General features: G+C 41.7%; 1 protein-coding gene across 1 annotated transcript; it reads right to left on the bottom strand.

The window, feature by feature from the left end:
- Window positions 1-10477: 10477 nt before the first annotated feature.
- LOC119806304 (60S ribosomal protein L36a-like) lies at window positions 10478-10798 on the bottom strand. The gene has a single exon (XM_038317928.1). The coding sequence runs from the start codon at window positions 10796-10798 to the stop codon at window positions 10478-10480; it is 321 nt and encodes a 106-aa protein (XP_038173856.1).
- Window positions 10799-27051: the final 16253 nt, after the last annotated feature.

The following is a 27051-nucleotide window of genomic DNA, read 5'->3' on the forward strand; positions in this document are numbered from 1 at the left end:
AATTCATTCATTTGTTTTGCATCCCCACTGCAGTTTCTTCTCCCTCCTCTCCTTCCATTCCATCCCTCCACGTCCTCTCTGTTCCCCCCTCCCACCCCAATCCTCTGTTTCTCTTCAGAAAGGGCAGGCCTCCCATGGGTATCAACAAAGCATGACATAGCAAGTTGAGGACTAAGCTCTTCTTGTATTAAGGCTGGGCCAAGCAACCCAGTATAAGGAATAGGTTCTCCAAAGCCACCCAAAGCATTAGGGGCAGCCCTTGCTTTCACTGCTAAGGGTCCCACAAGTAGACAGAGCCACACAACTGTCACATATGTTGAGGGTCTAACATATGGTCATATTGTGTCTGCAGTCATGGAGAAAAGAGCAATGAATGTTGGTACTCAGCTTGCATCTTCTTTTTATACAGTGTAGGACATAAGTCCAGAAAATGATGCTACCTTCCTTTAGGGTGGGTCTTCTCACTTTGATTAACCTAATCAAGATAATCCCTCCCAAGCATGCTCAAGACAAACTAACCTGATCATCATAGGAGTGCCTAGAGGTGTGCCTCCTGGGTGATGCCTAATCCAACCAAGACGGCATCAGTAGCAACCATCACAGACATCTTTCCAAAGTTGAGAAAAACTGTTGGCATATAAGCCGTCTCAAAAGCTGAGCATCTCTTATTCGGAAATTTGAGAGTATGAGTGTGTCTTAACTCGATTGGTGTATTCAAAGGGAAGTGAAAATGAAATTCGAGGACTCATCCACTACTAAGATTTCAGGTCACCCCTGGAGGCTTGCGTGTAGGCTACTCCGCAGGCCTTCTGCAAGAACAGATGTAGTCTCAGGATGTGTGCCTTGTGGATAACAGGATGGAGACTTTTTCCAAGGAAAGGACTGAATTTTCAGGCATGAATGTCTGAAAGTAAAACCTCACTTGGAAGCTTCCAGAAGGGCAAAGGTGGGTAATTGGTGGTTGGCAGAAACAGTAACTTTGAATACAATGGAGGGTTTCTCAGGAGACTGAAGGGCAACCAAAACAAGGATGGCAGGGAAAGCCACTGGGATTGAAAGTTCACCTGGTAGAAAATTCCTGGTAACTTTGAGGGGTCTTTGGCTTCTTCTGTTTATAAACAGTGCTGATCACTTGTAGAGGGAGGCCACTTGTTGGTTCCTAGCCGCCTGGCTAGCTTAGACCTGAAATAATCACACAGAAACTGTATTAATTAATTCACTGCTTGGCCCATTAGCTCTAGTTTCTTATTGGTTAACTCTTACATATTAATTTAACCCATTTCTATTAATCTGTGTATCACCACGTGGCTGTAGCTTACCAGCAAAGTTTTGGCATGTTTGACTCTTGTAATGGCTCCATGGTGTCTCTCTGACTTTGTCCTCTTTTTCCCAGCATACAGCCTAGGTTTTCCTGCCTAGTTCTGTTTTCCCCTTACCATAGGCTCAAAGCAGTTCTTTATTCATTAACCAGTGAAAGCAACACATAGACAGAAGGGCATCCCACACCAATCACTTGAAGACAGGGACATTTCAGAAGATGAAAAGAATCCCTGAGAATACTCATAACTTGGAAAGGACTTATGTATGCCTTTAAAATGTGGACAGAGATCTTCTTGGCAGCAGAGCTGGGGACACCTCTGTCATTACCAGGTATTGTAAGCAGGATTTCCCAGCATCGTCTGTTTGGCATTCAAAGGTGGGTTACCTGGTAATAATCACATTTCTCTGCTCATACCCAGGTGTTTCACTATCTGCTTCTTATATGGTTATTTATAGCCAAATGAATAGCCTGTTATATTTGCTCATAAAAGGAATAAATTTTATCCATTAATGATGATGCCTGTCTAGATGTAGTGGTCCATATCAGCAAGGGTCTCTCAAGGGTGCTGAGGAACTGAAGGGTGCCCATTGCTCTTAATGGATCCATTCTGAGTTCCCTAAGCAACCAGCTTGGAAGAGGCATGGAGATTTCCTGTTCTCCTCCCAGGGCCATGCTGCTACCTACTGTGACATTATTTGGGCATCAAGCGCAATGCCCTTGTCTTCACAATATTGAGAACTTCTTCAGACTGAGTCTACAGTCTTTCTATGAAATTGCTCTTCATGAGACTCTGGGCACAGGCCTTGGAAGATAATGATCAGCAGTGCCCTTTCCCCCTTCCTTTTCAGATGCTTATCTTTTTTCTTTATGTAAACTAATTTTACATGCTTGTGTGGTGCAGACAATTGTCTATATTCTGTCAATTATGTTTTAAATAAATGCTGATTGGCCAGTAGCCAGGCAGGAAGTATAGGCATGACAACCAGACAGGAAGTAGAGGTGGGTCAAAGAGAACAAGAGAATTCTGGGAAGGAAGAAGCCCATTCCTCTGCAGTCCTGTTCTGACACAGAAGAAGCAAGATGTGACTATGCCACTAAAAAAGGTACCGAGCCATGTGGCTAACATATACTAGAATAATGAGCTAATATATATTATAAGAGTTAGTAAGAAGCCTGAGCTAATGGACCAATCAGTTTATGGTTAATGTAGACCTCTGTGTGATTTCTTTGGGACTTAACAACTGCGGGAACCAGGCAGGACAAGAACCGAGCAAGACAGAAACCTTGGATAGCACTTGTGGTCTTCATTTCTCATGCTAAGACCAGGAGAACCTTATAATTTAGGGTTAGGTAATGGCTTGGTCAGTGGAACATACATAAAAGCTGAGCAGCGCAGGACACACTTGTAATAGTGCTGGGGCAGCTGAGGCAGGAGAACCCTAAGACTTGTTATATAGTTAGCCTTGCCCTGTTTGTGAGGCTCAGGGTCAGTGAGAGACCCTGCCTCAAAGAATAAGGTGGAGAGTGATGGCAGAAGACACAAGACATTGACCTCTGACCTCCATACACATGTGCACACATATATAACATCACATACATGCATACAAACATGTACACACAAAAATTTGAAGAAAACCTAGAATCTAAGATCTCTTCTTTGCAAATGTGTTGAGCTCATTGCTGTATTCACTCATGTATATAATCTGCATTTATTATTGCCAGATAGAATTCAGGGTGCCCATTGCTATATTCATTCATGTATGTAATCTTCAATTAGTATTGCCAGCTAGGATTCAATTTCAGAGTGCCCAGTTAGCTTTGGATTTCAAAAAAAGCACTGAACAACTTGTATAAGCATGAAATATACTTAACACTGAAGACTTACTTATTTATTTGAAATTTAAATTAAACCAGGTGGTCTATATTTTTATTTGCCATCTGGTAGCTCTGTCTTTACTAAAATTTCCTTTTTTTAGGCATCAATTTTTATATCGATTATTTGGCAATTTCGCATAATGCACCCTAACCACCCTTACTTCCCAGTCCTCCAAGATCTGCCCCTCTACACTTGTGCCCCCCCCCAAGATTAAAATAGTCCAGTCTGTGTTGTTCGTCTAGTTACTGTAGGGTGGTCAAACTCCCAGTGGCCAGCCCAGCCTCTTAAAGAAAAGTGAGCCCTTCCCTACCCCAAACCCTGGCCAGAGCCCTCTATTGTGAAGAGCTACTTCAGCATCCTTATCACAATTTTAAAAGAATTTTCTTTGATGTTTTTCTGTCTGAGCTCTCACTTTTTTGTGGCGATGAGGGTTTCACAGAAGCTGTCTATGTCCCTCTGTTTTTCAGCTGTGAGTCTATAGCTTCTACCACTGCAGAAGAAGCTCTCTTGTCCTTTACAGGCAGCAGGAGCGCAGATCATGGACTTCCACATGGTTTTTGTGACAGCAAGGACCCTGGACATCTACCCAGCCTCTGACATCACCACATGCCGCAGACCTCAGCATAGTCTCTGGTGGCCACAAACACCAACATTGTCCCCAATGACAGCCTGGCCCACAGACGTCAACGTAGTGCCTAGCTGCAGCAGGACCACAGACCCGTGGTGGCAGCACAGATCATGGACGTCATGGTGACCCTCAGCATGATCTCTGGGGGCATTACAGACCACAGACATTGGATGGCTCCTAGTGGTAATGTGGGCTGCAGACACCAATTTGGAGCCCAGCTGCAGCAGAACCACAGACATGATTTCAGGCAGCAGCGCAGACCACAGACATCCCCATAGCCTTTGGTGGTGACATGGGCCTGGGTTATCAATATGACCCCCAGCTGTAGCAGGACCCCAGACGCAGACATGGCCTCCTGATGACACCACTGACCATGGACATCAACTTGGGACATCAACTTGGGAACACAAGCTACACATATCTCCATGGCCCCCAGGGGTTGCATCATGGGCAGTAACATGCCTCAGGCTGTGGAACAAACCATGAACATCTGTTGCAGAGTATTACTTTAGTTATGTAAAGTTGTGTTATGTTTGTTTATGCTGCATTGGTTTAATTATGCAAAGATGTATTGCTATTTCATATTGCCTGCCTAAGGCACCTGATTGATTTAATAAAAAGCTGAATGGCCAATAACTAGGCAGTAGAGGGATGGGTGGGGCTAGTGGGCAGAGAGAAAAAGTAGGAGGAGGAATCTAGGCTCAAGAGAGAAGAGAGAAAGGAGAAGAGAACAAGAGAGAAAAAGAGGGAGACAGCCGGGGTCAGCCAGCTAGGCAGCTGCCAGTCAGCCAGACAGAGAAGGACATACAGAATGAAAGAAAGGTAAGAAGCCCTGAGACAAAGTATAGATGAGGAGAAACTAGTTAAAATAAGTTGCATCAGCTAGTGGGACAAACATAAACTAAAGCCGAGCCTTCATAATTAATAATAGACTTTATGTCTTGGTTTGGGAGCTGGATAGTGGCTACAAAGAAAGCCTGCTCCTTTTGGTGTTCCAACATGGAGCCCAAATAGGACCTGATAAAGCTGAAAGAGAGAGAGAGAGGGAAAAAACAAGTAAGTCCTCTGAAAGTCTCTGCCCTACAATGAGCATTTGAGTAGCCAGTAGGCTAAGTGAAAACAGCAAGTTAAGTAAAAAACGCCTGCCATGGTGTAGGCCACCAGCTTCCTACAGCTGGGACAGTTGAATGCAGCTCCCAGCTAGACACAGCTCCCAGTTGAACACAGCTCTCTGCCAGGCTTGTGAAACGAAGTTTGACTTTCACCTCATCTGAGTGGGGCAGAGCCAGCCATCAGCACAAAGCAGTTTAAGGTTTGGCTGACACAGAAAAGGCTTGAGACATGCAATAAAGACAGGTCCAGATGAAAAAAAAAAACTCTAAATTGGTGTGGGAGAATTGTCTATATTCTGTCAATCATGTTTTAAATAAAACACTGATTGGCCAGGCAGGAGGTAAAGGTGGGAAAACCAGACAGGAAGTAGAAATGATGTAATGAGAACAGGAGAACTCTGGGAAGAAGGAAGTCGATTCCTCCCACTCCTGCCCAGACCACTGAAGCAGCAGGATGTGATCTGCCCCACTGAAAAAAGGTACTGAGCCACATGGCTAACATAGATCAGAAAAATGGGTTAATTAAGATGTGAAAGTTGCCAGTGAGAGGTTAGAGCTAATGGGCCAATCAGATTTATAACTTAAAGAGATCTCTGTGTTATTTCTTTGGGGCTTGCTGGCTGTGGGGTACTGGGTGGGACAGAAACCCAAACAATCAGGCCTGGCTCCTTCATGTTACACTAAATAGATTACAGTGTGTTTAACAATGTACATAGGCTTAAGAAAGAAAAGAAAATGGACAGTCATAGAAAAAATAAGTTGTTTATAAATAATAAAATCTTTAAAGAGAGAATAAAGTAATATAAAGAAAAACACATAAAATGGGAAATATGGGAAATATGGGGCTGGAGAGATGGCTCAGAGGTTAAGAGCACTGACTGCTCTTCAAGAGGTCCTGAGTTCAATTTCCACTATAACATGGTAGCTCAAAACCATCTATAATAGATCTGGTGCCCTCTTCTGGCATACAAGCAAACAGGCAGATAGAATACTGTATAATAAATAAAATAAATCTTAAAAAGAGATGGGAAATGACAGGGAGTCTGGATTCTGAATTGTGTTGTGTTGACTTTCAATTTTTTGAATGTGGATGAGTAAGCAACAATTGCTAGAGCTATGGGATTGTAAAAGGGACTGCCGGGCTAAACCAGCCTGATATTTTAGGGATATATTAACCTTAAAATGGAATTCAGAAAATATACTGTGTTGGAGAAGAGGTTAGGCTTTTGTTTCCACAGGAAATGAAAGGCTGTGGATTCCTTCAAGGTTAATAGAGATCAGCTTTGATCAGGGGAGACCTCCTAAAAATCTTGGCTACAGATATAAAGAAATAAACCAAGAAAAATTAGAGGACAGATGACATCTATGCTGCTCTGCATGGGAAGAGTTCTGAGATTTGACAACAAGTGTTGCAGCTAGCTTTCCCAAGACTTGAGTATCATCTCAAATTTCTCAGGTCCCCTAAAGATGCTTTCATCCTCAGACAACAGAAAGCAGTCTAGAAAATACAATACCCACATTTCCAAAAGGTAGGGTGGGTGGTTTTGGTCATTTAGTGGGTTATGAATATTTGTCCTCATTTAGGAGGGATATAGATATAGGAATATAGGATAAAAAGACAACTCTTCATCTCAAATAGTCTACATTTGTAAGGACTTGGTATATTGATACAAATTTAAAGTTATTTTTGTTATACTGTATGAATGTTTCTACTCTAGTTTGGGGTATTGTACCTATGCAGTTCATTTGAAAATATAATGTATAATTAAAAATACAAGTTAGTATTCATCTATAATAATCAAACTTGTAGTTATATTAGTATGTTTTCAAGGTTAAACAAATATATTTTAGATAAATAGATGCTCTTCAAATGCTTCAGAGACCTACAGATATGACATTTAAGATGTTTCATAACCTAAGAATTTTCATGACAGTGAGACATGTCTGTTCCTGGCAGCACCAGTCTATTTCATAAAAGGATAATGGGCATTGAAGAACCTCCTTATGGAGTTTGCTTTCATTGTGGCAAAATTAGCCATTTGAAACTGTCTTTGTCTCAACTGCTGACAGTATATCATCCAAACTGGACATGCAGAACACAAAAGAAAATGACTACTGAATTTTGCCAAGACAAGCTGGTAGAATTCTCCAAAATTCCTGCTTCATAGAAAAGTCTGCCAGATATTCTAAGCCTTTAGACCAAAGATGAATGCCCCCAACATTGTAGAGGAACCTTGGGTGACTGCCAGATGTCTCTTTTGTTTCTATAGTTTTGGAAGTTGCCTGCTCTGCACTCCTTGTTTACTAAGGTAATATAGTATGTCTTTCTCCGGTCTCTGATGGGGTTGAAGACTAGATAGTCTAGAGAGTTATAGTTTTCCTTAATTATGAGAGGAGGTCAATTAAGTACAGAGCTTTGGACTCATGAAGATAAGATAGATAATAGAGTGATTTATCTGAATTTGCCAAATGCAGAGGGACTGGATAATGTAATTCTTACTTCATAACTGTTCTTATTGTATAAGTTTTACTATGTTAAAGTTAAATCATTTCTTTTCATTTCGACAAAATGGACGAAAGGTTATGGAATGTTTGTTTAATTAGGCAAAGAAGTGTTTCATTTGTTTATGCTGCATTTGTTTAACTATGTAAAGATGTGTTGTGTTTACATTAATTACATAAAATTAACCTGAGCTCAGAGAGGTGGGGATAGCAACTAGTTGATAGGAAGTATCAGGGAAAGAGGATAGTGTGGGTATTTTATTTGGGGCAGCGTGGAAGGAGAGTGGCTACTGGGGACAAGAGGTGAGAGAGACAGTGAGCTAGTTGCTACTCTGACTCTCTGAGCTCACAGGTTTTCACCATAAAGCCCTCAAGTTTTATTAGAATGTCAGAGATTTAGCTCAATCTGCCTTTAGTAGCAGCAGCAGCAGAGCTATTGTCTGGGGAAACAGAATTATCCCTAGGCTATGGCGCCGGTAGCCAGGCCTCCAGTAGTTTAAAGCGTAGCCACTATGATGAGGAAAAAACAGTAAACATCTGCATAACCACATGGGCTGCAGACACTGCAGCAGGACCATGGACCCAGACATGGCCCCCAGTGGCAGCATGGACCACAGTCATCAACATGGTTTCCAGCAGCAGCTCAGGCCTCAGACACGAACGTGATTCAGACTCTCTCAACAGCATTCAAAATGCTTTGTCCCTCCATCCTTCCCACCCCTCCACCAAAAATTCATTCCTTGCAGTGGCATTTGAAAAGGCAGTGCTAATCTGTATTGTTTTGCTCACACAGCTCTGCGTACAAGTACTCGTTGCTAGGGGTCTGGCTCAAAGCCTCTGGTCTCTGAAGCACCATACATACTGGACCATTGCCGAGATCTTTGATCACAGTAATGATTCAGGTTTTCATCTTTGGTGATGATGACATGCCCTCGGGTTCTGGTTCTGCAGTACCAGCTCCTCCTTGCCATTTAGAAGCTAGTAGATGGGTTAGGTGTCAAGGTGACCTACTTGAAGTACTGGATCTGGGCATGGATGGCAGCAGAGTTGTTCAGTAGTCCCCATCCCCTGCATGCATGGGGTCCAAATTTACTTTGTCTTAATGACTATAAAATATTTAGAAATTTTTCTTGTAATCATTCTTGATGAAACTCCTTAGAATCATAGATATGTATGTATGTATGTATGTATGTACGTATATTTATATGCTATATATATGTTATGTGTGCGTGTATGACTGTGCTTCTATAAGGTTTTCTTTAACTATAAACCCTTCTGCCAAAGGGCTTTTAGAGTTCTAAGTTCCAAAAGTGGAGGCTTGGTGTTTTCACCAAAGCTGAGACTCTTCATATGTGAAAGCCATGAGCAGCCAGTACAGGGAGGGAGGCAGCATCCAGGTTCTGCTGGGGCTCCAAGGTCTGGTTCCAATGGGAGGAGGAAAAGGACCTGAGTTTTCTGGGATGTGCTGGTCATCTTCCAACAGAGCCTGGAAGTCAGAGACCTCTGAGGGTGTCGCCTGTGTCCTTGGCTATTGCTCAAGAAAGGTTTGACCTACAAGAATGAATTCTCCAAAGTCAGAGAATAAAACACAGGAAACCAATGAGAAGAGCATTCCAGAGTCCCTGACATTAAAAATCATGATCTCCTGAGTTTTAATATTCTCTGTTGAAATTTTGAACAAAGGCTCTGTATACTTACATAAAATAATTTTTCCTTTAGAGACACGAAGCTAGAAATGGGACCCCGAGCACCTCCACATTGGAAGTACAGTCTTCATTGACCTAAACTGCAACACGAAAATAGTTTTTATTTTTAAATGTATATTGTCTGTTTTAAAATTTTTCATAAATATTGTAGCAGAGTATTAACTTCCATTATTTATGATTCTGTTGAACTTTGAGAAGATCTGCTGACAGTAAAGGCACAACAATTTAATGCTAGCTCATTTTACATCATAAATACCCTGAAAGATCACTCAGAGGTTTTCAATAACATCCAAAGAGTAGGTACTGAGAATATTAGAAGCTAGAAAATTGACAATTACCTTAAAATGGTTCATAGATTTTATTGCTTTTAGACATTAGAAGTGAAAGAAAAAATAGGTATTCAACTGGGATTCAGTGGTTATTTTTGTTATTTCCTGAATTTCCTATTATTTTGGGAAATCTTTACTGTTTTTGAGCAATATATATATATATATATATACACACACTAAATATGTGTACATGTATATGTACATATATATACCTACACAAATTTGCATATATATTTGGTTCATGATGCTTTAATTAGAATAATGCTCAGATTATGTCAGAGAAATACCTCAGACTTGGAGCAGACTTGGAGCATTGAGATGGCTCAATAGGTAAAGGTGCTTACTGCCAAGCCTGATGACTCGAGTTTCACTTGTGACGTGTGCATGTTTTCCTCAGACCTCTGTTATGGAGGCGGGTCATCTGTCTATGTGTTACTTTCATTGGTTAATAAAGAAACTGCCTTGGCCCTTTGATAGGACAGCAGCTTAGATAGGTGGAGAAGACAGAACAGAATTCTGGGAGGAAGAAGGCAGTGAGTCAGACGCCATGCCTCTCCTCTCCGAGACAGATGCAGGTTAAGATCTCTCCTGGTAAGCGACCACCTCGTGGTGCTACACAGATTACTAAATATGGGTTAAAGCAAGATGTGAGAGTTAGTCAGTAAGACGCTAGAGCTAATGGGCCAGACAGTGTTTAAATACACTTTGTGTGTTGTTATTTCGGGTGTAAAGCTAGCCGTGTGGGATCTGGGTGGGATGAAAAGCAGGCCTGCTCGTCTCATCACTATACTTCCGCAGACATGCTGTGGTGTGTACGTTTTCCTCAGACCTCCACAGATGTGCTGTGGTATGTGTACGCACAAATGCACACTCAATAAATAAACAAATGTGTTTTTTTAAACGTTTCAGAATTAAAGTGGCTTTTTGTTGTTTTGTTTGTTTTGTTTTGTTTTTTTTTTTGAGTGAAAGCTCATGATTTTATTGTCTTCATAACAAGATCAGCTTAGAACTGGACCACTTGGCCCTTTCTCTTCTTATCACCTCCCAGTTCAAAATGCTTGCATCTCTTAATAGCCAGTATCTTGTTAGATCTGCAGTTGGGCTCCACACATTCCAGTCTCAGCACAATCTTCTTTGTAGTTTTCGCCTTTTTGTGGAAAATGGGCTTAGTCTGCCCACCATAGCCACTCTGTTTCCTCTCATAACGCCGCTTTCCCTGGGCATACAAAGAATCTTTGCCCTTCTTGTATTTTGTCACTTTGTGGGGTTGGTGCTTAACACATTTCTTGCAAAATGTCCCGTGGGTCTTAGGAACGTTCGCCATGTTGGCGGGTGCGATATCGGCACAGAAAGCGTTGTTTTGTTTTTTTGAGGCAAGGTTTCTCTATGTAACTATTCTGACTGTCCTATAACTTTTTTTGTTGACGAGGCTGGTCTGGAACTCCAACAGATCCGCCTTCTTCTGCCTCCTGAGTGCTGGGATTAAAGGCATGTGCCACCAGGAAGTTTAAAAACACTTCATTAAAGATGAGCCTCATCCAGGGCGATGAAGGCCAGAGACAGCATTGCTATCAGAGATCTGAGAAGCCTCTGCTTCTGGGGATGGACTGGGCAAGTCTCAGGTTACCTCCTCGTACAGGGCCTGACCCTGGACCACAAGGCAGTTGCCCATTATATGTCTCTTAAGAGACACACCTTCCTTCTTCAGCAGTGAGTTTTGCATGAGTGTTTCTGTTTTCGTCCTGGACCCACCATCTGGCAGGTATTTGGAGCTTGGGGAACTGGTTTCCGACAATGGATGTAGTCTCAGCAGCTTCCCTGTTCTCTAATCCTTAAGTGGAATTGACAACAGTTACCAACAGACTCCCTGCCATGCGTCGATGCCTAACTCAACCCACACTGACTATTACATGCTTTTAATCCTTTAATCTCTAGATTTCTTGGTGCCTCGAATATTTCCCTTCTTTTACTTTCTTTTTTTCCCCCTCAGGGAAGCAGGAAAGATAATCGTTTAGACATTGCAAACTTTCCAGCTGTTTCTCTGGGCATTGACAGGTACAAGCTAAAGCCCACACTAAGATAAAAATAGCTGGGACCTTTGTTTGACAGGCAGACCTGCGAAGATTTTATTATTATTATTAGTGAATATTTGAACTGAAAGACTCTCACTCCTCGTAGTGTTTGTGTCCTTGATGATTCAAATGAGATACTGTTTCCAATCAGGCTCTAAACAGGACAGATTACATTTACATAAGTGTTTCCAGTTTGTGTTCCCAGTTCCTATGAATCTACATTTCTCTTAGCTTTAAGTACAGTTCCAGAACGGGGTAGACTTTCTAGTTAATGCCACATGGAAACGGGCATTTGTTACAAACGAACAAAGAGCCTCAAGTCGATAGAGAAAGCTACAAGCGGTGGCTTTGTCTAGCAGTGGTCTTTGTTTGCATGAAGCTTTTCTTAGCTCCAGAAGCAAGTGACAACCAGTAGAGACATTTTCTGCTCCTCATAGCGTAAGGGCCAATGGCATAATAGCTTATTAAATATCAGAAAGAGTTGTTGTGAAACCCTCTCCTAAGTCAAGTACTTATACATAGTAAATTACTGCAAACAGCAGGCATGTTTTCACAAACCAGAGAACGAAGAACTGTTGGGTTCCATGGCTGCAGGGATTGTATCCATCTAGCTAATTGTTGTTTCCTAGGTTCCTGGAACATAATTGGTGCTCAGTAAATTCCTTTGCATAAATCAGGAAGCAAATAAATATGCATTTCTGTTATATTGGATTATATGTAAAGCCTGCTGTTGAGATGGCAAGGAGTCTCATCATTCCTGTGTCCCCCTTTCATTTGCTTGTTAATGGGTCAAACATACCATTTAATATTCACTGAAATAGATCACATCATACTTTGAATTAATTCATGCGATCAGAAGAGGAAAAGTCTTGCTTTTGTTATATGTGCATAAGTTCCTTTGATAAATAGACTATTGAGTGCTTTTCTACTTTGGTGTTCAGGGTATTTTGTTTGTTTGTAAGTCTGTACACCATGTTTGTGTCTGGTAACTATGAAGGTCAGAAAAGGACATTGGGTCTTGTAGAACCGGAATTACAGATGGTTGTGAGCTACCATGTGTGTGCTTGGAACTGAACCTTATCCTCTGGAAGATCAGCTTGTGCTCTTAACTGCTTAACTGCTAAGTTATCTCTTTGATGGAGGACTCCCATTGGCTAATAAAGAAACTGCCTGGCCCATTTGATTGGCCAGCCCTTAGGTGGGTGGAGTAGACAGAACAGGAAGAAGGAAGTGAGGTAGATGGCTCAGTCAGATGCCACACCTCTCCTAAGTTAGTCAGACTGCCGTGCCTCTCCTCAGAGAGAAGACAGATGCGATGAAGCTGCAGCCCAAGATGGACGTATGCTAGAAACTTCCCGGTAAGGCACCACTTCGTGGTGCTACACAGATTATTAGATATGGGTTAATCAAGATGTGAGTAAGAGGCTGAAAATAATGGGCCAGGCAGTATTTAAATCAATACAATTTGTGTGTTGTTATTTCGGGTAAAGCTAGCCGGGTAGCCAGGAGCCGGGCGGGAAGCAGCCCGCAGCCCATCACTACAGAATGGCGCCCACGTGGATAATTGAATCCACAGAAAGCCTGAGAAAGCTTGGGAAAGAATAGAGTAAAGCATGTTTTCTTGGTAGCAGCTATTTCTCAGATTTGGCTTTGCTTGCTAGAGGTAAGAAAGCACTCTCATCTAAGAGAGGCTTCCTGACTCAGCTTTAGCTGCAAAATCTTGCAGCTCTTTTAAGAGGTCCTGCCACGAAACACTTAAATGGTGTTGATGAAAAGCTGAATGTTTGTTTTTCGGTTTTCAGCCGTAGCAGGAAAAAAGCTGTGCCGTTTTAAAATGCCAGCTTTCTTGGCCGTCCCACCAGGGCAAACTCTGACTCTTTCAAGCAGGCGGTCCTGACTATGGAGCTTTTGAGTGTTGTTTAACACTGTTGCAGCTTGCTTGCTGGCAGGGACCTTGAACCGCCACAGAGTTGTGGTGAGAAACAAGGCTATAGCCGGTACCTCTGCCATGAGGCAGGAAAGCTAAGGAATGGGCTGGATCTAGCTGTCAAAGCCACGGCTTTAATCCTACCTATATTGCTTGGTAAATTAAAGACTCGTGTGGTCAGAAAAAGAGAGATATACAGTAAAGAGAGATTCAAAGACAAAGAAAACCTCTAAATGGTTTGCAGTGAGTTAAAAATACATGCAGGCTAAAAGTTAAAGTTCTTACAGTTAAAAAAAAAAAGAGAAAGAAAGAAAGAAAAAAGAAGTAGTTTGTTGTGGTGGTATACACCTTTAATCCCAACACTTGGGAGGCAGAGGTAGATTGACCTCTGTGACTTCAAGGTGTGGCAGGACACACCTTTAATCCGAATGCCTGGGAGGCAGAGACGGAAAGATCTCTGTGAGTTGAAGGTGTTGTAGCACACACCTTTAATCCCTGCACTGGGGGAGGCAGAGACAGACGGATTTCTGAGAGTTCAAGGACAGCCTGGTCTACAGAGTTATTCCAGGACAAAGATATACAGAGAACCTGTCTCAAAAAATAAAAGTAAAAATAAACGAAATAGAGGTTTAAATAAAGCCGCACAAAGATGGAAAATACACAGAGAATCTTGATACTGTATGCTATTGTGCTCTCTTTGAATTGTTTGAATGCTGAGGAAGGAGCAACAGCTGCTAAAAGATATTTGTTTATAAATGCTGCTGAACTAATCCAAGATAGATATTTTGAAAATACTTTGACTTCAGAATTTGGATCTAAGGATATGATACTTTGGAAAAGAGATTCTTCTTTTATTTTTACAGAAAATGAGACCCTATGGATTGCATCTATCCCAATATGGTATGATAGACCACGGCCTCCTGAAAGGTTGCTGTGAACAACTTCAGAAAATTACTTCACTCAACTGATGACTGAGATGAACCTGGCACACAGGTTACACCATGAAAGATTTGATTAACAGCGTCCCCATTCAGCAGGAAGCAGTTTGGAGAGAAATAACTGCGCCCATGTTCCCAAATATTGTTTATAAATGTTCTTTTACATTTAAAAGGGGAGATGATATAGATATGAATAATTTGCATTGGTATAGATTTTAAGGTCAATTTTGTTATATGTTTATGTATGTCTGATCTTTTTTTTTTCAATAATAATAAATGAACATGAATTGATGCCACTAATAGTTATACAATTCATTATGTTGCAAATTAACTACAACCATAAAACCAGTAGATAAATATCAGTCATCATTTTACTGCAAAACTTAGGAAACAAACCAATCATATTTTATACTATTAATGAGAATAATTTTAAAGTGATGTCTTAGAAACAAGTACAAATTATTTTTTAAGAAAACTAAGTACACTGGAAATACCTTTCAGTAGCTGTCAAAAAAAAAATGTATGTCTGATCTTGATTAAGGTATCGTGATTGTGTAGTTTATTTAAAAATGTAATGTATAATTAGGAAATATAGGTTGTTAATGAATAATAGTCAATAATAGTAAAGCTTATAGTCATGTTAGTTAGATTTTCTAGATATATAGAGATATATTTCAGTTAGATAGGCATTCTTCATATCTTCCAAAGACTACAGAATATAGCATTTTAATGTTTTAATAACTTAGGGCTTTTCATGACAATGAGACTTGTCTGCTCCTGGCAGCACCATCTATTTCAAGAAGATGATGGGCATCAAAGAGGCTCCTTATGGAGTTTGATAGCCATTGGGCAAGAAACTGCTCTTGCTTGGACTGTTGCATAAACTGGACACAGAGAACCCACAGAGAGGACTGCTGAACTTGCCTAAATGTGAGATGATTCTTTGGGGTTCCTGACTCATGAAAGAGTCTGTGAGACATTCTGCAGGACACAATAGATACTGACTGAACTGCCTTTGAAATTTCCTGCTTCATGGAAATGTCTCTGGATACTATGGGCCTGAAGGCTGAAGATGGATGCCCCAATAGTACAAAAGAACTTTGGGTGACTGTCCAGGTAGCAAGATGTCTCTGTGATTTCTAGAGTTTTGGAAGTAGCTTACTTCTTGTTCACCTAGGTAATATTATATCCTTCTGGAGTCTTTGATGGAGTTGAAGAATAAATAGATAGTTATAGTTTTCCTTAGTTATGATAAAAGATAAAGTAGATATAAATATTGTAACTGTAATTCTTGATAACTGTTTTGTTATATGTAATTTTACTATGTTAAAGTTAAAGTCTTTCTTTTTTGTTTAAACAGAAAAGGGGGAAATGATGGAGGACTCCCATTGGCTAATAAAGAAACTGCCTGGCCCATTTGATTGGCCAGCCCTTAGGTGGGTGGAGTAGACAGAACAGGAAGAAGGAAGTGAGGTAGATGGCTCAGTCAGATGCCACGCCTCTCCTAAGTTAGACTGCCGTGCCTCTCCTCAGAGAGAAGACAGATGCGATGAAGCTGCAGCCCAAGATGGACGTATGCTAGAAACTTCCCGGTAAGGCACCACTTCGTGGTGCTACACAGATTATTAGATATGGGTTAATCAAGATGTGAGTAAGAGGCTGAAAATAATGGGCCAGGCAGTATTTAAATCAATACAATTTGTGTGTTGTTATTTCGGGTAAAGCTAGCCGGGTAGCCAGGAGCCGGGCGGGAAGCAGCCCGCAGCCCATCACTACAGAATCTCTTCAGTCTCCTGAGCATTTTTTTAAAAACCATGGTTAATGGTAACATAGTGTATCCTTGAGAAATGTGTGTAGAGTGGATATCATTGACTAGCACTTAAAATGATAGCTCTACATGGTCACATAGTTGTTAATTAGGAGGACTTAACCATTCGGTTCATAGTGCTTAAGTACTTCATTATGTTGATCCAATCAAAATATATAATGCTGTTGGACAATTAAAATAGAAGCCAAAAAGAAAAGAAAAGCCCATGGGCTGGAGAGGTGGTTCAGTTGATAAACAGGCTTGCCACCAAGTCTGGCACCCTGAGTTTTATCCTGGAACCTACATGGTGGAAGGAGAGAGCCGACTCTCACTTGTCCTCTGACCTCCACACACATAACACAAACACAAATACCAAGTAAAAAATGTAATAAAAATTTTGAAAAGCTTATATTCTGAAAGAAAAAGGACAACTCCAGGAGACTGACTGACAAAGTGGTGGGGTGTTGTTGGTGGTCGTGATGGGGGAACCTGCAGAGACAGTCGACCTGAGCTCCTGAGCTCAGGGACTCTGGATCGACAGTTAGGGAACCAGCATGTATCGACCTAGGCCCTTTGCATGTGTATGACAGTTGTGTGTAGCTTGGTCTCTTTATAAGGCTCCCAGCAGTGAGATCAGAATGTGTCCATGGTGCTTAGCTGGCTTTTGGGAACCCATTTTCCATGCTGGATTAATCCATCCAGCCTTGATGCAAGGGAAGGAGCTCGGTTTCTTTTCAACTTCATGTGTCATGCTTTGTTTAAGCTCATGGGACAACTGCCCCTTTGAAGGAGGGGGCGGAACGAGAGGAGGAAGGGGAAACTGCAGTTGGAATGTCCTCAGACTCCCTATGTAGCTGCCTTTGAACTCCCTGTGTAGCCAAAGATGACCTTAAAATCCTTATCCTCCCATCTCCACCTTCTAAATTGTGGGATTGTAGGTACATGCTCCCACACTCATTTTATTTGGTGCTGGGGATGGAACCCAGGGATTCCTATGTGTTAGATAAGAATACTATAAGCTGAGCTATATCTCCTGCTTGGCTTTATAGCCTTCCATCACTAAAATTGTCCAAAAATGTATTTATGTGTAATGAGTCTTTCTCTGTCCCACCAACCAGCTCCCAAATAATGATATGGAGACTTTTTTATTAATTATGAAAGCTAGGCCTATAGCTTAGGGTTGTTCCACTAGCTCTTATGACTTAAATTAATCCATTTATATTAATCTACGTTCTATCACGTGGTGTTACCTCTCTTCTACCTTGCACCTCCTGTTCCTCTCCATGACCTTTGGTGTCTCTCCTACACCTAGATTCATCTCCTCTTCTTCTTTCTTTGCCTGGAAGTCCTGTATTACCTCTTTCTGCCTAGCTATGGCCATTCAGCTTTCTTATTAAACCAATCAGAAAGCACCTTGGCAAAGACACATCTTCACAGTGTACAAAAAGATTATTCCACACATTTATGAGCCTGCATTTTGCAGCACTCAGCTTCCTTTTATAGTTTCTGTTTGCTTCTGTCTCCAATCTCACAGACTCACAGGATAACCTCCCCACCCCTATTTTCCTAGCTCTTTAAACCAAATGTGGCTTGAACTACTATTAATGGGAAGGACCCCGTCTACAGGGCAGAACAAACATATTCCTGGTCCTTCAGGCCATTGGACAATCTTCAGTGACACAGCTGTGCTGTGCTGTGCTGACTGACTCTTCCTCTAAATACAAGCTGGGTATGCATTTCCACAGAGGAAGGGAAAACAGCTGCCAAGGTGTGTAGTGATGTTTTGTTTGTAATCTAACAAATAAAGCTTGCCTGAAGAACAGAGTGCAGAGCTAAGCCACTGGTTAGCCGTAGAGGTCAGGCAGTGGTGGCACACACCTTTAGTCTTGGGAGACAGAGACAGACAGATCTCTGTGAGTTCTAGGCCACCCTGGTCTACATGAAATTGAATTTATCTAAAAGAGAAACAGAGCTCACACAAAGGTTATCCTGGCACTTGGGATCACATGCCCTTAATCCTAGCACTAGGGAGGTGGAGACAGGAATGATATGGCTGGGCAGAGAGAGTAATATAAAGCAGGAGGAGACAGGAGCTCAGATGCAGTCTGAGGATTCAGTCTGAGTATGCAGTTTGAGGATTCACAGAGAAGATGCAGTCTGAGGTTTCATAGAGACAGGATTGCCCCTTCAGTTTGAGCACTGTTAGAGTAAAAGGTCTCTTTAGTGGCTAGCAGCTCTGCTTCTCTAATCTTAACTCCTATATCTGACTCCAAGTTTTTATTACTAAGAACAATTAGAATTCGTGCTACAAAGGTGAGAATGGGAACTTGTTTTCTGTCAGTTTCATCCTCTTTCATGGTGAGTATAATCTCTTATGCTTATGAGACATTCTAGTGTTGGTTTGTTTGTTTTTAATTTGGGTGTTTATAAGGAAACTTGGTACCTTAAAAATTCTAGGTTGACTTGAGATAGGTCAACCCAGTCTTTTATAAGACAGTAAATAACATGATTTACCAGACTCCTGTGATATAAAAAACACAAGTTATCCAAGAACATGGGAAAAATAAATGAGCCTGAAGGCAGGGCAAGAAGGAACATATAAAATCACAAAAATGAAAAACTGAACACACAGGCAACATCTTTAAGAAATGTAAATTTAAAAATGACCCAAACACATTGGTAATGCCTCTTTCCCACAGTTCTCTGGCTTGATCACAAAGGTAACTAGGATGCTGCTGTATCAAGATGGGCCATATTTTCACCAGTTCTGATTCAATCTGGGTATATCTCATGCAAATGCAAATTCAGATTCTCTTAGTGTTGTGAGGTATCCACCAGAGCAGTGTGGCTAGTCTTTCTCTGTCCTGCCAGCCAGCACCCAATTAAGAGACACAGAAGCATCTTGTTAATTATGAACACTTGGCCAACAGCTTAGGCTTGTTTCTAGCTAGCTCTTATAACTTAACCCATTTCTATTAATTTACTTTCAGCCTCATGGCTTTATTACCTCATCCGTGCAGTGCCCATCCCGCTCTCTGTGTGTCCCCTGGTGTCTCCTCCCTTCTACTTCCCTGTGTGCCTGAAAATTCTACCTAACTGTTGTATGCTTACCTTTTTATTAAACCAATCAGAATGGCATATCTTCACAGTATACCAAAAGATTATTCCACAATGAGAAGACCACATGGACATGGGTTCAAGCCAATAGAAAGACTTTATTAGCAGGTTGGTGACTAAAGAGGGTGTTTGGGACCTGAGTGAAGTCTAGAGTATTTCTCTCTTTGGATAACCTTTTAAGCACAAAAGCCATGCCCTGGGTTAGTTACTTAGCAGGAATAGTTAGCCAGAAGTGAAACTACGGAAAGTCAAAGTGCAAAGTTAATACATTTAGGGACTTTCCAGAACCATGGACTTTGATGGATCAGGTCTTTGTTTTCATTTTGGCAGATGTTGCTGCCTTCATGCTGGGTTCCAAGGCCTGAATGGTCCCCCTATCATGGTGTCAGTTGTGTTAGGTTCTAAGGACCTCTTATGTGAGTTGCTTTGCGTAGTCCAGTTACTTCCTTGTTTTCTACAAGGGATATTCTGAAGCGGCGAAGATTGGAAATAACCAAAAATAGTCCTTTTATAATTATTTAAGTTTAATACGAAGGGAGATAAGGGAACTTATAGAACCAAGGGTCCAGCGGAGTGACCGCGGGGCAAACGAACGGGCTGCCTTCCGGCTCCCCAATCCTATTTAAGGGGCATGGCTACCCCGCTGGAGCAGCCACGCCCCTGAACGCAGGGATTGGGCCAGCTGCCCCAACATCTCCCCTTTTTTGTCTAAATAAGACAGATTTAGAAACCAAATACAACTATATACAATGGGAACTGATCATATAAAATTACAAAAAGTAAACAATATCAGGCGAGAAGTATATAACGAAGAATTTTTTTAATCACTCTACTTTGAGAAGTCTAAATAATCTAGAAGGTAGCTACCATTATCTAATCTTTAACCCCATCAAAGATCTGAGAAGGAGAGTAAAATTACCAAAGCAACCAGGAAGCACAAACGAGAAACTTTCAAAATGTGTAACAGAAGACAGAGACAATTGACTACCTGGGCAACCACACGAAGTCTTGATAGCAATGTTGAGGCAACCAACTTTGGCTGAGGCCTGAAAAAACCTGACATACCATTATACAATGGCAAGGAACCTTTAGTAGAACTATCCTATCCTGTCTTGGCAAGATAAGACAATTTTGTTTTATCCACTTATGGATATTTTGTACTTTAGTCAGTAATGGAGGTATGGGCTTTTTTTTGCCCCAAGGCCAGTTTTGTCAAGTAGAAGACAAACTCCCAGTGGAGTGTCTTTGGTGTTCAACGTTTTCTCGGGAGTAGAGCATTGTTGTCAGGAGTGATTGTGTCTCAAAAATATAAAACTGTAGGTTAGATTAAAGGCCATGTTTTATAGTTTTTTAAAGAGGTTGAAGATCGAGAGCGGCCGCAGAGCCGAGGGAAGCCGAGGGGGCGGATCGCGCGCGGGCGCCCGCGGACTGTTCTCAATGGCGGGTGTCTGTACCTGGCTACTGGGACGAGCAAAGCAGCCGGCCCGGCACAGTAAAGGATACTGTGTTGTTCCGAATGGAGGCGTGGGAATAATAACAATTAAAAAAAAATGTGTTTTTTGGCTCAATCAGCTTAATTAAAGTTGAGCTGGCTTTACCCGCCCGCAGCGCGCTGAGCAGCCCGTGAGACCGGGCAAACAGCTCCCGGGCAGCAGGCCTGGTTTTAGGCGCGGTTTTGTCTGGGAGGGAGGGGGGAGCGCGGGCTCCGGCCGGGCCGCGGGGCCAAAGCGAGTCGTGGTTTGACCCACGAGGTTTTTAAGTGGATTTAGCCCCACGTTGGAGCGCCAGATGAAGCGACAAAGATTAAAAATAACCAAAAATAGTCCTTTTATAATTATTTAAGTTTAATACAAAGAGAGATAAAAAAACTTATAAAACCAAGGGTCCAACAGAGTGACCGCGGGACAAACAAACGGGCTGCCTTCCGGCTCCCCAATCCTATTTAAGGGGCATGGCTACCCCGCTGGAGCAGCCACGCCCCTAAACACAGGGATTGGGCCAGCTGCCCCAACAATATTCAAGGCATGTACAAGAGCTACAAGGCTTGCTGCGACTCGGCCTCCAGTATCTCAACTGCAGGGAGCTGTTCCCTGGTACCCAAATCACCTTGCCCCAGTTAGGTCAGATGAGTTCCAGCTATAGCATCTCCTTTTCACTCCCAAGCTTACTAAGAAAGTAAAAAGAGCAAAGCAAGGTATGGAGCAGCCAGAGCTTGCTACAGCACTGAGTGTTGGTTTCTTTGTAGGTCAGTTACAATTTTATTGTGATATAATCATTTATTTGCCTATTAGCATTTTGTCATTCATCAATGTGTTAGAATAGTCAGGGAGAAAAATTAGGTCTTCCCTTGAGTTTATATCAGAGGATTTTGTGAAATATTTGGTGGAGAAGAATCTTGAAAGTGAAATAATGGCATGAGAGATTTTAGGAATGTCCACAGCGGTTACGGTCTCTGCCTTTCTGGTCACACTTCTACCCAAGATCATCAGACATGTGTGAATGTGTATAACCATATCAGTAAGTGTTGAGACACAGTGTTTAGAGTGCTGGGTTTTGGTGGTGATGGTCTAAGCCAGGGCAAAGGACTTAGACAGCTAAAAGCACATTGAGAAGCAAAAAGACAGAGACTAAGATGACTGAGAACTAGTTTAGATAGAGACTAAGATGACTGAGAACTAGATTAGATAGAGACTAAGATGACTGAGGACTAGTTTAGATAGAGACTAGGATGACAGAACTAGTTTAGATAGAGACTAAGATGACTGAGAACTAGTTTAGATAGAGACTAAGATGACTGAGAACTAGATTAGATAGAGACTAAGATGACTGAGGACTAGTTTAGATAGAGACTAGGATGACTGAGAACTAGTTTAGATAGAGACTAAGATGACTGAGAACTAGTTTAGATAGAGACTAAGATGACTGAGAACTAGATTAGATAGAGACTAAGATGACTGAGGACTAGTTTAGATAGAGACTAGGATGACAGAACTAGTTTAGATAGAGACTAAGATGACTGAGAACTAGTTTAGATAGAGACTAGGATGACTGAGAACTAGTTTAGATAGAGACTAAGATGACTAAGAACTAGTTTAGATAGAGACTAAGATGACTGAGAACTAGTTTAGATAGAGACTAGGATGACTGAGAACTAGTTTAGGTAGAGACTAGGATGACTGAGAACTAGTTTAGGTAGAGACTAAGATAACTGAGAACTAGTTTAGGTAGAGACTAAGATGACTAAGAACTAATTTAGAAGCCTTGACAGATGCTGTGCTCACCATGCACTCACGAGAACCCGAGTTCAGATCTAGAACACTCATGTAACAGACTAGTAGTGGTGTCATGTCCTTGCGACTCCAGGGGTCTGGGAGCAGAAACTAGTGGATTCCCAGGTGGGATTGCTGAGATGGTTATGTGGGTAAAGGCACATGCTGCCAAGCTTGATGACCCGAGTTCAAGACCCAAGTCCCACAGGTTAGAAAGAAGAGAACTGATCCTTATGAATTGTCCTTTGATCTCTACATGTGTGTTGTGTCATGCGTACTTGGACCCAACACACACATCAACACACACACACACACACACACACACACACACACACTACATTTAAAAACAAAAAGACAGTTACAGTGTAAAACAGAATACAGTGTTTGGCTATGTAATAGAGAGAAAACTTTCTGTTTAATATTCAGGGTAGAGACCCATAAAAAGTCAATTAAAGATTTAAAATTTCAGCACCAGGCTTTGGCTCCTGCCTGTTTCCTGCAGCTCTGGTACAGAAATGATCTTTTTTTTTTTTTTTTTTTTTTTTTTTTAAAATACTAATTCTTTATTGTGAGTTTCTTTAGTTCTGCCATGCTCCTGTGCCCGCCAGTCTATTGAAAAGAACTGTTAGAAATATTATAATAGCCCAGCAGATCTGAGAAATGCAACATAAAAATGTATTCAGCCAATCCAGTTGATGCAATTTTTTCAGCGTCACAAAATTATGGCCATTTCTCCTATCATGTGTTGTTTGCAGCCTCCTGAGATGGTAACCTGTAATTTTATTCATTAGGTTTTCTATCACTTCCAAAGGCGGGGATGGGGGAGGTAGGAGGCAGAGAAGACACATGCAGGGGAGGGGATAAGATGGAGGGGGCAGGGGCGTCAGAGGGCTCTCGATTCAGAAACTCCACGGAAAACAGCCCTTGTTTGAGAGGGTGCGTGGAAAAGGATTCCAACTCTCAGTTCACATTCTGCCTAAAATACAAAGGAGTATGGCTCTCATGTGTGTGTTTCCTGATGGGCAAGGTGACTGTTTAACACAGTGGGATCTAGGCAATGCAGATGCAGTTGGGTGGCTCTGCTCACTCTCCAGGGGAGAGGGCTGGACTGCCTGGACCCTTGTGAGAAGCACCTTTACTGTCCCCATCACCGCAAAAATCAGGATGGGAGTGGCTGCTGGTCAGTCCATGACTTCTAAGGCACTCTAGTGTCTGCCAAGGCTGCAAGAGAGTTCTGGAGCTGGAGTTACAGGTGGTTGTGAGCTACCAGTGTGAGGGTTGGGAGCTGAATTCTGCATTCAGCACAAGGAGGAGGAAGACAGCAGGAGGACAGCAGGAGGACAGCTTATTCAGTGCCCTAGGATTCTCTTTCTGTCACCTTAACCTCCGGTGTGGTAGCACTCCCCTGTAATTTCAACACTTAGAAGGCAGAGGATCAGAAATTCAAGGTTGTCCTTGCATACATAGAGGTTGTAGGGCCTGGGTGACACAAGATCTATCTGTATAAACAGACAAGTAAGCAAATAAATTATTTTTTTCCTGGAGGTCATGACTTTCCAATATTTCAAAAAACATAAGAGTCAAAATTTATGGAGGGGCTGTGCTCTTCTAATCTAGGTTACAAACGAAAATGGGCACTGCCAGGTGGTGAGGTCTGTTTCCAACCACAGTCAGAGTTTTAATAAAGTTTTGCTTGCACATTCACTTAGAGTAGTATCCTGAGGCAAGATCTTAACCTAAACATCAGGTTCTCTAGTTCTCCAGGCTTGAATTTAAGAACAAAAGAAGCCGGGCGGTGGTGGTGCATGCCTTTAATCCCAGCTCTCCGGAGGCAGAGGCAGACGCAGACGGATTTCTGTGAGTTCGAGGCCAGCCTGGTCTACAAGAGCTATTTCCAGGACAGACTCCAAAGCCACAGAGAAGCCCTGTCTTGAAAAACCAAAAAAAAAAAAAAAAAAAAAAAAAAGAAAAAAGAACAAAAGAACAAAAGAAAAGAAGCCCTGGAAGCTTCGTTGCCGGTTTGCACAGCCCCACCTCTGTAGATGCTGCCAGTATCCTACCTTGGGATGCAAGCAACCCCCTTCCAAACCTGGCCTTTCTGTCTCCTCCGGAAGTTCCCCAGGTGAGAATCAGAGTGGGGTGGTAGTAAAACCATCAAGCATCCATCTTTCCCAAATGCCAGTTTCTCTCAGTCCCACAATTCTCTGTATAATTAGAAAGTTGTCTAATTAATCCATGGTAGTAACTCAGCCTTTCCTGATTGCTGACAGTTAGACCATCACAGATCTGCCTGCCCTGCTGACATTACAAACCTCCAGGGCATGGATTAAGCCTGCTCTTGACTTATGTATTGTGAGACAGAACTGAACCTTGAGGTATCTCTAATGCCAATAGAATAAATAAATATGAGTGCAATCTCAGCTATTATATATGTATCTAAACAATATATAAACTACATGTATATGACTTAATATTTATGGAGGGGTTTTGATGTCCAGATAATAGGTTCCAGCATTTATTCTAATCTAGGTTACAAACATATATGTGTGTGTGTGTGTGTTTCTGTGCTGTTTATATATATATATATAAACATATATATATAAACAATAATGGGGAATTTAAGGAAATCCTAGTTAAATCTATAAATGAATTTAGCATTGGAACAGAAAAAAGTGAAACACCTTCCCCAGATCCCTCATGTAAAAGTTGGCATGACATTTTGGCTGAGCCCATCTTAGCAGGATAAAATATGGCAGGCGTTTCAGACTTTTTTTTGGGCAAACCTATCATTTGACACCTGTGTCCAATTAGCCCTTAGCTCTGCAGCTCCCTACATCGCATGGTGTGGCTCTTCTTTTACATTTAGAAAGTCATTGTCTGTGACCACCTAGTCCTCAGGTCCCATACTGAGCAGGCGCAGGAAGTCTTGAAGCATCCTTCATAATTTTGCAATAATCTACACTTTTCAAGTTACGTTGATTATATTTGGGTGGAACACAGAACCATTTAAACTGTTCATCCTTTTATTCATTTCTACACGAGACTGGGTCTCTATACCGTGCTATGAAATCATGATCTCAGAGGAACCAATTTGTGTATTTATTTACTTATTTATTTAAGATGGAGTCTCTTGTAGCACAGGCTGGTCTCAAACTTGATGTGTAGCCGAGGATGACCTTGGGCTCCTGACCTTCTGCGTCTCTCTGCTTCTGAGTGCTGGGATGAAAGGTGCGAGTTAGTACACCTATTTTAGAACCTTGTATTTTAAGTCATACTAGTGACAGTTTTTTTTTTTTGTTTCCCTTCACGCTTTCTTATTAGGTTGAACCTTCTGTGGCTTTAGGACAAACTTGGCTCCCACATCATCCGGATAGCCGTATTTATTGTTAATGACTCTTCGCTGCTCGGTTTTACCTCTGCATTCGTCTTTCGTAGAGCTTGCTAACCTGTCCCCCCATCCTAACTTTCCTATCTCCTCTTAGACAATCTTTTTCTTTCTCATGCCCAATTAGGACCATTCATGGCCTCCTCTGCCTGATGCTTGGCTAATAGCCATACTCACCGGTGGCCCTTCCTCATTGCACAGGATGCCAACTTCCCTTCCCACTTCCTTCCCAGGTGGTACTAAACTCTCTTTGACCTGGCCTGTCATGTACACTGTGAGCCATCTTTAGATAAACTCAGGGTCCCTTTCGCCCTTACTGACCTTGAATGTTACAGATGTCTGGTTCAGGTTAACCTCTGCGTGTCAGAATGTAGCATCAGCTGTGTAGTTAATGCGCCCAACTGCTGAATACATAAGTGAGTTGAAGCCTTTTGGTATTCTGGACTTGGCTGGGTGGGACTCATTATTACCCGTGTTAAGACCTTTGCTGAGGGCTGCAGTGTCCTGGAGAAACATGCACTGATAGACCAGAATCGTAGTTTTCAGGAATTCTAAGACTGATTTTGAACAAATATGTAATTAAACATTAAATGCTGTGAGCATGTAATTAAGTAGCATACTCTAAAAGTGATAATGTACACTCAAAGCACACTGCCCCTAATGATTTTATTATGTTTTAGTGTTGCCCATGACTTCAGCTCACATAAGTGATCTGTGTACAAAAGGCAGATCAGAGCTGCATGGTCATGTCCTTCCATGGCTGTTCTTCAAAAACTTTTGTGGTTTGCCATATTTTTCTGTGTTCTAAGTTGTCTTCCAGCCAATATCCCGGAGATCCCTATTCTTCAAAAAGTTTTTGATATGCTGTACCTGTGACCATACTTCTACCCCCAGCATTGGGAGACTTGAGAGAGGATTTCCATCAGTTTGAATCTTGACTGCATAGCGAGACAGTCTCTAAAAACCAAAAAAAAAAAAAAAAAAATTACTTATGCACTGTACATACAGAAAGTGCTCGAACAAACATATCATGTGATAATTGTGGCACTTCCTCAGGAAAAC

The sequence above is a fragment of the Arvicola amphibius genome, chromosome 2, assembly GCF_903992535.2.
Source record: "Arvicola amphibius chromosome 2, mArvAmp1.2, whole genome shotgun sequence".
NCBI classification, from domain to species: Eukaryota; Metazoa; Chordata; class Mammalia; order Rodentia; family Cricetidae; genus Arvicola; species Arvicola amphibius.

Excerpts from the sequence above, each read along its gene's own strand:
- LOC119806304 (XM_038317928.1), bottom strand. The coding sequence starts at position 10,798 with ATGGCGAACGTTCCTAAGACCCACGGGACATTTTGCAAGAAATGTGTT.